Genomic DNA, 16431 nt, shown 5'->3' with positions numbered 1-16431 from the left:
ATGAAGGCCTTTCTCTCTCTCTATTCGTTACTGAGGCTAGAGGTTGGATTGGGTCTCACTGAAAACTAGCGAGCAAAATTAATGCACATAAGCGGTGCGCAAATTATTTTAAGGCCAGCTTACTTTGCCATCTGAATTCGTGGAAACAATTGAACGATATCGGCATGCCCAAACTAAACCTAATCAATTTCAGCGGTGGCATCGTCTCTCATTTCCCTGCTTCGTGTTCAGTCGAGCTAATGCCAGACAAGTTGAGCCTTGAAATTGCGTACAACCTCATGCCCCGTTTGAGAGTAATGTCACGAGACACACGAGGAGCTACCTTCATGACCTCAGGAGAAAATCGAAGGTGTCAGAATCTGTGCCTAAGCGGCAAAGAAATATACAAAGCGCTCACAGAGGCAGCGATGTCAATGCTATTTCGATATCATCCTTCCTTACTTCTTTATCATAGGCGATGAGTACAACACAGCCAGCTCCCATTCCATCTTTATTTAGCCCTTGCAAATGTTCACCTCTGTTTTGCATTACACGACTAACTAGCCTGGTTCTGCACTAAAGAAAGAAAGCAAATGGCACGTCAGATCGAAGCAGCTCGCAATGCTGTACGCCAATTGCAACGTTTTCGTTCCGTTCCGGGAAAAATGCGGGGTCTCGCAAATAACGGTGCGCTAGGTCAAACTCCGCTTATCATCAAACAAGAATTTGGAGGCCACCCAGATTATTATTACTTTTTTTTTTTTACATAGCCAGCTGCACAAAACAGCGACGAAGTCGGTCCGGTCCACTGACGGGGGTCATACACCCGCTCTTAATAAAACGACACCGGTTTCTAGGCACGAAATAAAGCCGACGACGGCGATTCAAGACAGCCAGAAGCCGTAGTAATAAGTCGTCTCCGTGGGCGCAGCATTCAACAGTTCGTGAATGCAGCGAAATACTTGAATATTTATACGACGCCCTGGAGAGTCAACGACAACCTCCTTCGAGGAGGAACGAGAAAAAGAACGCCAAAGCAACGGGAGAGGACGGGCGGAGTAAAATAAAAGCAGGCGAGAAGGCGACGCAGCGTGCGCCGCCAGCCTCGCCGGGTAATATTTTGCGGAATTTGTAAACTTAAGAACTTCTCCCGCGCCGCCAGGCCACGACCGTGAGAGTCGTCATAAATTCCGAGCGGCACACGCCGTCTTCTCGGCTAGGGCCGCGAGCGGCCGACGATGACGGGGCGCTTTAGGGGTTTCCTTTTCCTCCAAAGCTCACCGACGACAAGTTCTGACAGTTTCCTGCGACACGCGCGCATAAACGAGAACGAAAGAAAGGAGAGGGTAAAATGAAGAAAAGAGTTGCGCGCACTCGTCACGCCTCCCGCACTTTTTTTTAGCTCCGGCACTCCCATAAAACCGAAAACGTGCCCCCGAGAAGGTCGACCACATTACGGCACTTGTTTTCCCGTTTTGATTTGACAACTTTGAAGTTAGAGAGAGCCGTGCCGACCTGCTGTTGTAGTCCGCAGCACCGCCATACAGCTTAGGAGAAATGCTGTAGGAGAACGCAATGCGCAAACACGGCGAATAAACGTTATAGGTTTCGCGTCCGACATTTACTATAAATAGGGAACGGGAAAAAAAATGAAAAGTCGAGTTCGTTGTATTATTCACATTGCTGCACCTTTTCCGGAGTGTGGACCGTTTGAAACGCATCGCCCAGGCTCTATTACCGCTACTTTTTGCTATTAAACTCTTTCATTTCCTTTGCATGTGCCCTTGCGTATCCATCATGCATTTTTTAATAATTTTATTACGTCGTCATATCAAAGTGATTTGCCAGCCATGTTGAACGTGCTACTTTTTCGCCGCCACAACTTACATCTCAGTGGCTCCACGAAATGCCAGTGATTACCAAGACGAGGTCTTTTTTATTATTAGGTTATTTTTGCTATGTTCGCGAATTCCCCTGGTTTTCTCTCAGACTGTACGTTAATCAGCACTCAAAGGCGCCTACACTCATGGTAAGCAGACGACAGAACTGCTAAAAACATTCGAACTGCGAAACGGCGAAAAACAAGTCTAAAGAAAAACGAACGTATACGGCGATGAAGGAACACACCTTACTGCTCCGCCGAAAGGCAGTAGGCTATTTATTTATTCGTACGGCTACATTCGCCCACAGGGCATCAGAATAGGGTGCATTTAACACACATAGGAGAAGTATAAAAGCAATCGACAAAACGCACGACACTCACAAAATACAAGTCACTGGCAGCGCTGGGAAGAAATTTACGGCCAACTTTGAGCAGTATTGCTATAGTCATGAGCAGTTTACACTGCGCACCGTTACGCAAAGCCCACAGCAGGAAAAATCCCCAGAGCAACCGTTCTCAGCCTGTATTAAGGTCGGCGGTCGAGACAGCGCGCACGACTGCTGGATAACGCTGCCGACAAACTGGTGACAAAGATCGAAGCGCCCTGCTTTGATAGTGAAAATCGAGCAGTCCGCCAAGCGAAATCTCCACCACGCACTGCGCTGTTACGCCCGGCTGCGGGCCCCCAGAATCAGAGCGGTCATAAAGAGGCGATGTTTATGAGAACGGCACGTCGCCGCTGGGATAGTACGAATGCCGATGCGAAACTGTTGACCTGAATAGAGGCAGTTTTCCCTGCAACACAGACGCCCGCAAGTGGATACGTGACGGCGTCTGGCGCGAGGAAACGCTTCTAAAAAGTTTCCTTTCATCGGTCGACCGTCAAGTAGGATTGCCGGCGACCACGCTTTCTCGAAATAAAAGCTTCACTACGCGTTACCAGCTCGGTCATACGATCCCCGATAAACTTACTACCCGTCTCGGTGTTTGCTTTCACGTGTGCGAACTTGGGGAATAACGTCGAAGAGTCACGACAGCCAGTATGGAAGGGTGCCCTTTTGGCGAAGGCAAACGGCCCACGCTATAGGCGCCGTTCAGGCCGATCGGCGCGCGTAAAAGCGAGCGTGTAGATTGTTGCAGGAAGCTCCTTTAATCCAGTACAAGTGGAATATCAACGAAACCTGCAAGCTAAGCGGAAAATCGGTCTATAAATCGCCACACTCTGGCAGCGTACACGCTGGTGTACCAATCAATGCCCAGGTCGCGGCAGTGGCGCGCATGCATTGCAGGCTCGAACCTACAGCACGTCTCTGACGTTTCCAAGAGAAAGGAACATAGCAAGAAAATCGAAAATCGGCCGCTTCAATTCTTGTGAAACTTGAAGCTCCAACATGCGGTTTTTATTAAGGCGCGACAGTCGAATCGATTCCTTCGATCACTCTTAAGTCCGGATTTTTCCAGAAGGAAGAACAGGGATATCAAACGAAGTGCAAACCACGGAGAGGCCCTCCACTGCAACGCTCACTATTGCTAAGCATTTCATACGAGGACAAGCATTTGTGTTCGTCAGACAGAACAACAACAAAATAACCCCACGGGGATGAGCTCAAGAGCGACTGTTACGGTACTGACTTCAATGCAAAACTCTCCATCCTGATTACACCCGCCCACGAATCAAAACGAGATCGACGAGGCCGCATCGATTGCGTTTTGATCAAGGCGGGGTGAACAGGATAAAAAGAATGACAAGAGCGGTTCGTTTACCTAACTCACCTGGAAGCAGCATGCCAGCCCAGGATCCCTCCCTCGACGAGGAGTCGTCGCTCGACGACGGTCCAGGATCAATTCCGGAGGACGCACTGGTCCTCCGGCTCGCAGAGTCGACGCTGCCGCCGCCGCTGCTCTTGGAACATGGGCAGAGGCTCGACGCCTGGTCCTCGTTCGCGTCTGCGGTCTGCTGCTGCTGCCCCGAAGCGTGGCCCTTGCAGGAGCAGTTCTCAAGCCGGTGGCCAGAGAGCCAGTTCCTGTTGGCGGCCAGCAGGGAGTCCCACTCGATCCGCTCCAGCCCCCGCTCGACAGAGACCAACAAGTGCTTGAGCAGAGTCACCAGCTGCTCGTCCGTCTCCTGTCCCGGGGCCGTCCAGTCCATGGCCAGGAGTCGCCCGAGGTCGTGCGCATCGATTCTCCTGCTGCAGAGGTGGCCCAAGTCGTCGCGGTACTTGAGCAGCAGCCTTGCCGGACCAGAAGCTCGGGACGCGTCTTCCGGGCCGACGGCCAGGTAGAAGTCTCCGGGCCGCAGCACAGAGGAGTCGAGCTCGCACAACTGGATCACCACCCGGCGGCTGAAGCAGAGCGGCCAGGCCCGGTGGCTTTGCAGGGCAGGGCAGCCGCTGTCGTCGCAGCACCCGGGCTCCGGGCTCGCTTTCTGCGCACGAGAAAGAAGCGACTCAGAACGCCGCTCAAAAGGGCCACCAGTAAATCTTCCCACAGGTGTTTCACAGCGCTAAGAGGACGACGAAATTGGGTCGCGGGAGAGCGCGCCGTCGTGCTCGGACACAAGTGCTAGCCTGCGTTGTCGTACCATTTCCATTCAATTTTTTTTTTTGCTGTCTCGTTTGTTTTTCCGTCTAGACTCATTCCTGCAGCGCCGAGCAACAAGTCAGAGTGCACAACCAGGTCACTGATAAAACAAAGTTCACAATGACTTCACTTACATGGGCATAAACAAAAATGTGCCTCATCAACCTACATGCGGAAACCTAATGTGCAGCAAATGCAGCACGAGTCGAATGGAATTAAAATACCCGGACGGCCTCTCTGCAACTGACCCTATACTGCAACAAAGCAGGCGGTTGTCCCAAGTTTCCCCGCATTTCCAATGCCCCTACATACTTCGTGTAGAAGCACACCCTTTCGTAACTCGAGACTTCAAACGGTCGGCAAAGCATATTATCGCGCCGTTTGAGAAGCAATAAGAAACGTGTACAGCGGAAACAGACCCACGTGAGGGAGCCCCGACGAATGACACCAACAAATCCGGCCAGGAGTCGGTCAGCGCAGCGAAAACGAAAAATTAAAGGAACCACGGTGGCGTATGACCAGCCTCTTTGGTTAACCGGAAACCGGACCCGATAAATGAGCGAGATAGAGTCCGTTGCTAGGTCAGCCACGAGAGCGTGCGCAAGCGCACGGCGCCCTAACAAGGTCCTAAAAAGGGGCGCAGCCTCAAAAACGCAAAGAAGGAATGACGACGTCCAAGGCCAGGAAGCTCGACTTCATAAACCCCCTCTAAGCAGAGGGACACGGCTTGCTTTTTAACGAAAACGGCGGTGCCTTGCACGCGATATCCGCGCTGCCTCCGCCCTCGTGTATACGAAGCACGCGAAGGGGGGCTGCGGTGTAATCTGCCAAAGCAAACCATTGGGCGGCTATGAAAACGGGAACGGGAAGCGGGTTGGGCGGCGGCTGCGTCAGGATACAGCTTTGTTACTTTTGTCCGCAGTAAATGCGTGGCGCATGCTCTGCCTGCGATCGCAGCATGCACCACTATTAACGCGAGTAAAAGAAATGCAGCATGGTCATCGACGGCTCAGGCGTTCTGCTGCTGTTCTCACGAGAGGAACGGCTACATTCTCGTTCGCTTAGGCAACGCATTTTGATGGCAGCGAAGATGAGAAAAGAATAAAAATAAAAAACCGCCCGCGGTCCAAGAATAAAAGGCGGGGTTGCCGAAGCCAATCGGGAGCTTAACAGCTTTTCCGATGTGAACTTGCACTCAGCATATGCTGCTGCTCAGAAACGAAAAGCGCGACCGAAATAGCAGACCACGGTTAACTCTCGAGACGAAACTGAACGAATAGTTGAGATGTGCTCGGGCAGCTTTAGCAACCCATGCCTCGATGCCCGGCCTCAAGGGGCATCCCTTTCACCTACTGAGACGTGGTGCTAGTGTCATGGCTCTTGCTATAGCAAATGATGATTATCCAGTATACATGACATGACTGTCATCGAGCTTATCTTTATACTTTGCAACAGCAGCGAATGTATGCACCCGAAACAAATAAAGAAAGGGACGCAACCATCAAGCATATGTAGCGCTGGTGCTCCAACGTCCAACCAACTAGCCTTCCATTCCAACACCTGTATATATACTGACTTGGTGTTGCGTACCTCAGAGTGGAGATATATGTGTTGTGATTTTTCACAGCTAGTCCTACAAGTTATAGCGTCTATAGCACAGCCGCCGATAGCGCATCGCTTTTGTGCACGATTTTTCATTTTGTACGAATATTCCCAGCAGTCGAGAACATTCTTAAAAATATTCGAATCGTTTTCAATTCTGCCTGGAAAATGTACTATATTCGCGCATCTCTAATACCGCTGAACGCTTAGTAAGACGAATAACCGACACTATTATCACCCTTCTGACATTACTGATTCACAAAAAGTGGGGGAAGACGGGCTATAGGAAAACGATGCTCTGTTTTCATTTATTTATTTTTTCGAACAAATAAAAATCATTGCTGCAGCTGTGGCCCACTGGTAAATCAAACGCCTCGTATGCGACTTGTGTTGGGTTCGAGTCCCGGTTTTGCCAGGCTACAAGCGCGCCCTCAGTCCGGTGCTTGGCTTCCCCAGGGGCCGGAAAAGACCCAGTCTGTCTGCCCAAACTGTGAGCCTTCCCGTTCTCCACAAGCAATGCTTTGCTTATCTTTACTCAATTTCCTTGTTGTCCACATCAAACCGAAACGACGCCACCGCAGTTTCGCACGGCTGCATCGACAGCGCTTGCGCGCACACCTGACCTAGTCGAATGACGAAGCGCAATGGAATGCAAAAGCCGGCGCCGTCGTCGCCAGTTGCATCTCCTCTGCTTCCCTTGCTTTTCAGGGAGAAGGAGAAGAGGAAAAAAAAGAGGAAATGCGCGGTCTGGACAGAAGAGGAGCGAACACGAGATGCGGCGTCGGAAGCAGACAAAACCGCCCTCAAAGTTTTTATTTTCCTTCCCAGCAGTAGCAAACAAAAACGCTGTCGCAGAAAGCGAACGAAAGGAAACCTCGACTCCCGGTGGAAAGGGAGAGGCAGAGCTAAAGTTACAGTCCCGAGGGACCCTGCCCGTTCCCACCGAACTTCAACTTCGCTTGCGGCCTTCGACAAAAGCGGCGCCTATGGCGGGGGTCAGGTTCCTGGGACAGCATGAACGGCGGCCGCCTACTACGCGACCCACCGGTGGTGTGTGCGCGCGTCTGGCGTGGAGGCGAGACTGGAGCCGGCGCCGTGCCGGACAGGAAAGAAAGCGCGCAGACAGCCGGGAATCTGGCCGTGTGGAAGGCAGGAGCGGCAGTCGTCGGAGGTGGAAGAGGGAAGGGGGAGGAGGGGGCGTCCCTTCTCAACCCCCAGCGCAAACGAAGGAGGGGGAGGGAGCGGGAGCGCGGCGTCGGGAATGTGGGATCCAAGCAGAGGAGGGCAGCTCCGCTCCAAGGCACGGCGAAGCTGCAGCGAATGCCCACGGTCAAAAGTTTACGGAACGGGCCGCTGTGAATTTAAAATTTTGTAAAATGTGGAGTTGAACTTCTCGAAGCTAGACATCGGCTATGATAGGCGCCGTGTGAGGCTCGGGATTAATTTTAACAACCTGGAGTGGAGGACTTGAACGTGAATCGATGTCCCACAGCACGCAGGCGTCTTTGCATTTAGCCTCCATCTAAATGCGGCCGCCGCAGCCGGGATCGAACACGCGACTGGGGATCAGCAGCCGAATGCTAAGCCACTGAGCCACCGCGGCGAGTGCATATAAAATTGTCGTACATCATGAAGCGATGGATAAAATGGTTCGCAGTTGTCGATAACCTCAGTTTGAGGTGCACTACAGGGAGCGGTTATCTAAAATTTCCGCGCACAAACCGTCAGACGGCACTTCGCGTGGCGCTAACGGCGAATAATTCTCTAGAGAGGCAGCACAGACAAAGCCAAAAGTAAAATGTGTCCCCAACCGTCGTTCCGCACACTTATTTTAGCAGACCAAGCAGACGCTGAAAGCCTCACTTGAAATAGAAGTTTAGCCCAAAACTAAAGAAGAAAAGCTTCCTTCATATCGCAGAATGAGATGGAGCAGCAGCGTGCTAAAAGTGCTTTTATCGTAACAGCTGGACCCTTCAGTTATCGCCCGCGTCAGCTGAAACCGGCCTGTGCTTCCACACCACCTACAGTATCGAGGGGTCGCCGCAGCCGGATATATACACATACGCGCGGTAGTAATCTTCAAACGAGTGCCTCGTGGCAGAGTAGTGTCAGTTCGCACTTCCGAGGCCGATGTAACGGCACTGACGCGAAAACGATCTTAGCGCAGCTAACAAACGCAGGCATCGGGCGGCACTAGATGCAATCGTGAGGGCAAAAGCAAGAATTCGCTCATACTTTCCTTCGCGCGAGCTTAAAAAATAATAACAATTGATAACTGAATAAAAACAACTATTTCCTTGACACGCAGACAGTTTACGGCATGTGCGAGGCTGCTCTATAAAGATAGCCATCACCACCCGCATGAGTCGAAAACTTTCGTCCATCTGTCGAAGTGTCTTACGCAGACCACCGTCAGGGCAACGGCCGCGTACTCTCTAGCAGCGTTCATCAGTTCCTCGCATCTCGAAAAGCGCCGCGAACGGTAATGACCCCCTTCCCTCATCCCCCCACCACGTCCAACCCCCGAGGGCACGCGCAAAGAAAGGGCTGCATAGCCCGGCGCCGCAGGAACCAGCAACCTCTGACTCGGCTGAGAAGGGCGCCAGAAAAACAGAGAGAGAGAAAAAAAAAAGCAAACGCGCTTCCCACAATTAATGCAAAACAAAACGCGCCAGGAAAGAAGAGGGGGTCGCGGGAGCAGCGCAGGGAGACGTTCGGAAGCAGTGCGTGTCGGCGCAAAACCGAGGCGCACCAAAGTAGCCGGGGGGAGGGGGGGTCGCTACCTTTCGGGGTCTCCGGATTTATTTCTTTCGCGGAGATCGCTTTGTTTGAGCGTCGGCCGAGGGCCGCGGGAATGAGGCAGCAGGGACTGGCCCTGCCAAAAAGGTCGGGGCTAAGGAACTACGCTAGCCGGCCCCGACGAGGCCCCGGGAGGGCCGCGATTCGGTTGCCGCGCTGGCATAATGTCAAACATTCCTGGCCACTACAGCCCGCCCACCCCGTTTCGCTTCTCACGCGCGTCGCCGAAACGTCTTGTTCTGCTCCCTCCTGGGCGCTTGCTGTTCTTGTTTTCCTCGTTTTGACGTAACCGGCGGCGGCCGGCATGCCTGTCTCAACCTTCTCGCAGACCAAACGCGGGCTCGTCGGCGGCCGCCTTTCGCGTTCACGTCAGAATTTCTTTTGTCCTGTGTTAAAGATGAGAGGTTGTCCCTTGGGTTGTCTGATTCGTTCAGGCCCTAGGTCGATACGACGGTGTCGGACTCGAGAGACCTGGACCGTTACAGGGGAGACTGTACGGTAGTAGTAGTAGTAAAAACATTTATTGTTGCAAAAGAAAGAGTTAGGGGGTGGGGGATAGATAGATGTGGAGCTTCAGTGGTCGGTCTTCCCTCTTCCAGGATCCCGTTGGCCTCCGCCACTGCTTGGCCCTCGTCACCAGTATAAGCTGTGTGCTCGGGTCGGAGTCAGTCAGTCAGGAGGGCCTCCCACTGCTCTAGACTAGGGCTATTTATTTTTGGTAATAAAGGGCTTTTTTCACAGCCCCAGGTGGCGTGGTACGTTGTGGCGTAGCCCCCACACCACACGCACTCTTTCGCGTATCTGTTCGGCCACATTTTATGATACATGGCTCTGCTTGGGTAGGTGTCTATTTGTAGTCGTCTGAGCGTGGTGGCCTGCTCTCTGTTGAGGATATCCGCCGGAACCGAGTGCTTCTTGTGCGCTCCCAACAACGCCTTCATTGCCTCCCCGTAAGATTCTGGCGTGCTGAAGGGTTCGACCGGCAAACCCGCCCTCCGGTCCGTGAACCCTCGGACAACGGTGTCTACCATGAGATTTCCCTCAACCCCAGTGTCAGGGATCTAAATGATGGTGTAACACGCCATCAGTCCTTCAAATACAGTTCGTATTCCCTAGATCCCTCGGCTGGTGAATAAAGCTCTTTGAAAGGGGTCCGTCAGGTGGGCAGTTGTGGACACTCGGGGTAGCGCTCACGGCAGGATGCGGTGTTGATGCACTCTTACAGCCCGGTCGATGGCAAGGGGGAAAGACCGAGTCATCGAACACTATTACGTCGGCGATTTCACCACTGCGGCAGGTCTTCCGTTCGGGGTCGCCGTTCGGACGAAATTTCAACCCGCATCTTGGCAGGTGAAAATGAGTGATCTCGTCCTCCCCCGCAGAGTGTCGGAAAGCGGAGATCTCTGCCACTTGAGGCCGTAGCCGCCTTTCGGTTAACCCCTACAGTTCGAGCTCAGGATGAAGGGAGCGGCCTGCTTCGTCCGGCGAACCGAGGGCAGACTGCCGCCCGCAGTCCTTGCCACTTCGTTGCCTGTTGGTGATTCACCCGCCTGCACCTCGGCGGAGAGTCCGGGAGGAATTATTCTCAGGCCCGAGTTCGCCGATATCAACAACACTTCCTTTGACATCGACGGAATCGACACGCGCGGTAAACAGACACTGACGCGTGTGAGCTCAATTTGGCTCGAAGACCGCTTCGGAACGGAAGGCCGCGCTTGCCTTGATCGCTTTACCTGCTGACGTGGGATATTATTACCCACCGAACGGAATCACGGCGGCGCCTTGCTCAGGAATACGAACGAAGCTCGAACAAACGCAGAGGAGGCATTTCGGTTGCCGACTGTCAAATATTTGGCAGCGCTTGGTGACGCCGTCGACATTAAAGAAATACGGATTATACGAACCATGGATGCAGGCCACAACTGTCGTCTTAGCAGTGCCTGACGTGATGCAAAACGCGCCAAGCAGAAGGCTAAATCTCCAACTTAGTTGGAATATTACACAGGTGGCATACTTCTTTTCATAACTGGTCGCTATAGTGAGCACACAACGTGCGACAAATTACAAATTTCGCAAAAGAAAAAGTACGGAAATGATTAAGATGTGCAATTAATCAGTTAAGCACACTGTTCATAATTTAAAAAAACTGAAGGGGACACTTAAGCTCCGCCTTAATTAAGTGGGTCAATAGTTTAATGGCCCTAGTACATGTGGAATCGGTCATTCTCTACTTTCCATTCATAGATCGCTGGGAGTCGTCGCACCACTCCCGACAGTGGTGCAGCCGTTACGCGATGCGCCGCTGCCCCGGCAGGTGGCTATTTCAAACACAACCACCGGTGGGGCATGTGAGACCCAGGTTGCTCTTCATAAGCAACCTCTAGCGACCTTGGGCAGCAGGCTTGCGGACGTTGAGCGCAAGGTGGAAGCCGTAGACAGTCTTAAAGAAAATATGGAACACACTATCAACGATCTTAGGAAACAAAACGAGCTTTTGCAATCGCGTATGAACGAACTCGAGGACAGAAGCCGGCGAGACAACTTGCTATTCCATGGAATTCCTGATGAAACCGAAACATGGGCACAGACCGAAGAGAAGGTGCTAAACTTGCTCGGTAACCAGATAACTTCAGCTGACATTCAGCGCGCGCATAGAATAGGACAACACCGCCCCTCCCGTAACCGCCCCGTTATAGTAAAATTCGCCAGCCACAAGTCAAAGGAAAAAGTTCTGCAGTTAAAAGCTAAACTAAAAGAAGACGAAATCAGCATAACTGAGGATTTTTCACCAGCGACTCGTGAAACTAGGAAGAGGCTGATCGAATATGCTAAATCCCTACCAAACTTGCCATTTTTCAAGCTTAAGTACAATAAGCTAGTCATCGATAACAAGTGCTTTACGTACAATCCTATTACAGATGTTATATCTGAGTTACCCTACACTAGCCCAAAACGTTCTGTCACCCGTAACCCGCTTCCTAGTCTTGCACCCCCGCCTGCCTCTTCCGAGGAACAAAATCCGTTATCTTGTGATTAGCGGTTTCAGAGGGGCAGTGGTTGCCACCTTCCCCCAACACACGTGTCCGTCTTGTATACCAACCTAAGAAGTGCAATCAGGAAAAGAACTGAACTTTCATCTTTTGTTGATTCATGCTCTGCTGATATCTTAGTACTAACCGAAACATGGCTTCATGGGCACATTCGTGACAGCGAAATCCTTGACTCACCTAACAAATTTCAATTTTATCGTTGTGATAGGAATGCAAGGCAAGGCGGTGGCGTCCTTATAGCCATTAACAAAAATTTCGAATCTTTCGCCCTTAATGTCACGACCGGATTAGAGATAATATGGGTATATCTGAAACTAACGCACCGTCAATTCATTATAGGGGCTTGTTATCGCGCACCAAACGCATCGTCGACGTTTGTCTCTGAGCTTCATGACAGTATCAACATCGTAACTACACGATTTCCGACAACACCTATATTTTTACTGGGCGATTTTAATCTTCCTGGCATTGATTGGTCAGTGAGTACTGCTTCTATTAATTCAACTTCCTCTACTTCCAAGGAATTCACAGATTTTTGTTCGTGCTTTAACCTCACGCAAATAGTTACACAGCCTACCCGAATAACGGACACCACTGCTAATATATTAGATTTAGTCCTGTGCTCGAGCCCTGAATTATGTTCAGATATAATATACCTGCCAGGGCTGAGTGACCATCTTGCATTGAATTTTACTATTAACATACCCAAACAAAAGAGAGTAAAGACAACTAAAACACTGCGCAATTATCACCGTGCAGATTTTACCCAAATCAACAGTGAGTTAAGCCTATTTTTAACAAAGTTCCTAGAAGGCTTCGAGCAACGCTCTGTTGAAACGAACTGGACACACTTCAAGAATAAGGTTACCGAGCTTATCAATCGATTTATTCCCATCCGAAATATCTCATATAATCCGAAGGCGCCTTGGTATAACTCATACATTAGGCGCTTATCTAACCGGAAGAAGCGCTTATACCGGCTTGCTAACACCTCATGTAGTCAGTTTCGTTGGTCTTTATATCGTACTGCAAACGACGCTTATATTTCAGCAGTTAAAAATGCTAAAAAAATGTTTCTTGCAAAGACTTTACCCGATATATTGATAGATAATCCTAAAAAGTTCTGGAAAGTTATCAATCCTACAGACCGGTCTAAAATTATTTTAACAAGCGCTAATGACGAACCTGTTCCTGACAATGAATGCTCCACTGTATTAAATGATGTCTTCTCCAGTCACTTCACGAAATCCCTGCCAAACGACTTACCTTATTGTTGCGCCCATAATTATCTGCCAATGTATCCTGTTATCGTCAACACGGATGGAATCGCCAAAATCATTGACGGCCTGAAACCATTTTCAGCCGCCGGCATCGACTGTATTAACTCAAAATTTCTGAAAAGCACTAAGATATATTCCTCCATTATTCTTTCTAAATTATTTCAGCAGTCTCTAGAAAATAGCGCGATGCCGGCCGACTGGAAGATAGGGAAGGTGATTCCAGTACATAAATCTGGTAACAAGCACTCACCTTACAACTACCGGCCTATTTCAATCACCAGCATCCCCTGTAAGATCCTAGAACACGTTCTTTTTTCACATATAGCAAATTTCTTAGAGTCAAACTCGTTTTTTCATCATGCACAACACGGTTTTCGTAAGTCATATTCATGTGAAACGCAACTTGTTCTCTTTACTCATAAATTGCATGCAATTCTTGATCATCGTTCCACTGCAGATTGCATATTTTTAGATTTCGCCAAGGCTTTTGATAAAGTTTGTCACCGGCTTTTGCTACTAAAACTGCGCATGATAGGGCTCGATACTGACGTACTAAAATGGCTAGAGTGCTTTTTAACAGACCGTCAGCAGTTTGTAGCAACTAATGGAACTAACTCACATTTACACCCCGTTCTTTCTGGCGTTCCTCAAGGTACCGTGCTTGCCCTTACTCTTCTTAATATTCATTAATGACCTGCCTGATTCTGTTACATCATCAATTCACTTATTTGCAGATGACTGCGTCCTTTTCCGTGAAATAATAACCGACGATGACGTACGCGCAATTCAAACTGACATTAACAACATCTCTTCTTGGTGCAAAGCATGGCAAATGACGCTAAACGTTAACAAGTGCAAATTCCTGCGCGTATCAAGGTCATCTAGCAACTCACCTACGTATCACCTTAACAATGTAGCTCTCGAATCAGTAGCGTCATACAAGTACCTTGGCATTCATATCGCTTCTAACCTTAGCTGGAACAGTCATGTCGAATTCATTGTCAACAAAGCTAACCGCTTGCTAGGCTACTTAAAACGGAACTTTCGCTCGGCCCCTTCTAGTACCAAGCTTCTCTTTTACAAAACGTTAGTTCGTTCGCAACTTGAATACGCATCTTCAGTTTGGGACCCGGGCACTACTGATCTCATTAACCAGCTAGAAATGATTCAAAATAATGCAGCTCGTTTCATCTTCTCTAATTATCACCGCACCGCTAGTGTATCCTCAATGAAATCTAATCTCAATCTGCTACCCCTCACATTTCGTCGAAAGCATGCACGGTTATGCCTCTTTCATAAGATATTTTACCATGATGACTTACACGATAAATTGCTCATTCCGCCTTCATATGTATCATCACGCATTGACCACGCTCACAAGGTTGGTATAAATTCATGCAACACTAAATGTTTCTCCGATTCTTTCATACCCCACACATCTAAAGACTGGAACCGCCTTCCCTCTTCCTTTGCAACAATTGAAAAATTTTGGTTATTTCAGTCTGCCGTGCGCAATATAGACCATGCGAGTTCTTCTTAACATTGTATAAAACCTACCTCTTTCCTGTGTGTTCATATATTATTTAATTTCACCACTGTGTACACTCAAACGATTTTCATTGTGTTATATTAAGTGTTATGGGACTTTGTTTAGATCATTTTTAACCAAAATTAACTGTCACTTACAGTATTACTTGTGTGTTTTTGTTGCTGTGCATATCTTTTGTTTGTTTATTGATTAAAACCCACTCCCCTCTAATGTTTATACCCTGAGGGTAACAATAAATAAATAAAAAATAAATAAATAAATAAATAAATAATTAATTCAACTGCCACCTGCCACGGTCGACAGGTTGTGATGACATCACAAGGTCACGTGACCTAGCTGTGCATGTGGCCCACTTGGGCTACTTGTCTGGGGATGTTTCGCTCACGCCGACGACGACGGGAACCTGAACGGGACATTTAACGCTATCACGTTGAAAAAAAAAAAAAACATGAATAACAATGCTACAGCTCAGTCGCAGAAACCACTCTGGCCAAAGGTATTGAGAGTTACTTCTTATTTAATCAGGCAACACCACACCTGCTCGCATACAGCACAAGCCACCTGCAAATTCACATTGTCCCGGAACACCAATCCCACTCGCTTTCACTTCTGCCTTTTTTTTTTTTCTAAAATCGCTGTATTTGCCACATCTTCGATGCTGCCGTCAGAGCCGCTGAACAAAAACCGAGGCGCGTCTTCTCCGTATCTACGCGCTCCAATCGAGCGGGCGATCGCCAAGGATGTCTCACCCCCCGTTCTATACCTGGGTATAGAGTTTTGCCTTTGTTCTGTCATCACTTAGCAGTCCCAAGTGCTGCATTATTCCACTAATTCGACTCGCTTCATTTTCTTACGCTAAAAAATACGTTGCGCATTGCAGTACATGACTTCGGGTGTAGAAAAAATAATTTATTTATTTATTTATTTATTAGTTACCTGCATCGCCCCGCAGGGCATTACAGCAGGGGGGTACAGACTTCATTATAGGTATAAAACAATTATTGTAGTGCATGGAAAAATGCTTCATTAGATGTAATACATACAATGCTCGATGGCAAACTGTTCCAGTCCCGAACAGTTCTAACAAAAAAAGAATAACGCAAGACGTCACCCTTGCAAGAAAATTCCCTGACCTTCAAGCAGTGGTCCAGTCGCTTTGATATATAATGAGGTGCCTGGATATATTTTTCGCGGTTTATGCCAGTTTTTGAATAATAAATCTCATGGAAAAATTTCAATCTGATGTACCTTCTACGGTCCTTCAACTCTTGCCAGTTAAGTTTTCGTTTGCTTTCCGTCATACTAACTTGACGATTATAATTACCAAGAACAAATCTAACAGCCCTATTCTGAATTTTCTATAATTTTCCTACACACTCAGATGTGTGTGGGTCCCAGCAAACACATCCATATTCAAGTATGGAGCGTACATGACTGAAATACAGCTGTGTTTTTAGGTTACTTGCTAAATGGCACTTAATCGACGCACAAACTTGATTAAGCATTCATTACCAGCGGAAGCTTCAATCTGACGAGAGAACACCAATATTACGCTAACGAAGGAAGCCGTGACGGGAGACCACGAAAGTATACAGTCATTAATGCGAAAGCATAACTAGACTATGTCGACAGTGCACCTATCACCAAAACATGTCCGCAGCGATTGTGGGCAACTAAAAAGAGATATCGTCAAAATAGTGGTTATAATCG

At 48.9% G+C, this 16431-nt stretch overlaps 1 protein-coding gene across 5 annotated transcripts in view; it reads right to left on the bottom strand.

Moving 5' to 3' along the window:
* The window catches only part of LOC149350375 (puratrophin-1-like), a 525363-nt gene that overhangs the window by 157102 nt on the left and 351830 nt on the right, over positions 1-16431 (bottom strand). For 4 of the 5 annotated variants that reach the window (XM_089579386.1, XM_089579388.1, XM_089579389.1 and 1 more), the window contains one exon: positions 3626-4286. In XM_089579386.1, coding sequence (XP_089435512.1) covers positions 3626-4286 — 661 coding nt within the window. The remainder of the gene's footprint in view (positions 1-3625; positions 4287-16431) is intronic. The other variant, XM_089579387.1, reaches the window with a different exon arrangement.

The sequence above is a fragment of the Amblyomma mixtum genome, chromosome 3 (genome assembly GCF_055824585.1).
Source record: "Amblyomma mixtum isolate Tamu chromosome 3, ASM5582458v1, whole genome shotgun sequence".
In the NCBI taxonomy this organism is placed as follows: Eukaryota; Metazoa; Arthropoda; class Arachnida; order Ixodida; family Ixodidae; genus Amblyomma; species Amblyomma mixtum.
This window is presented reverse-complemented; position numbering and strand designations above follow the sequence as displayed.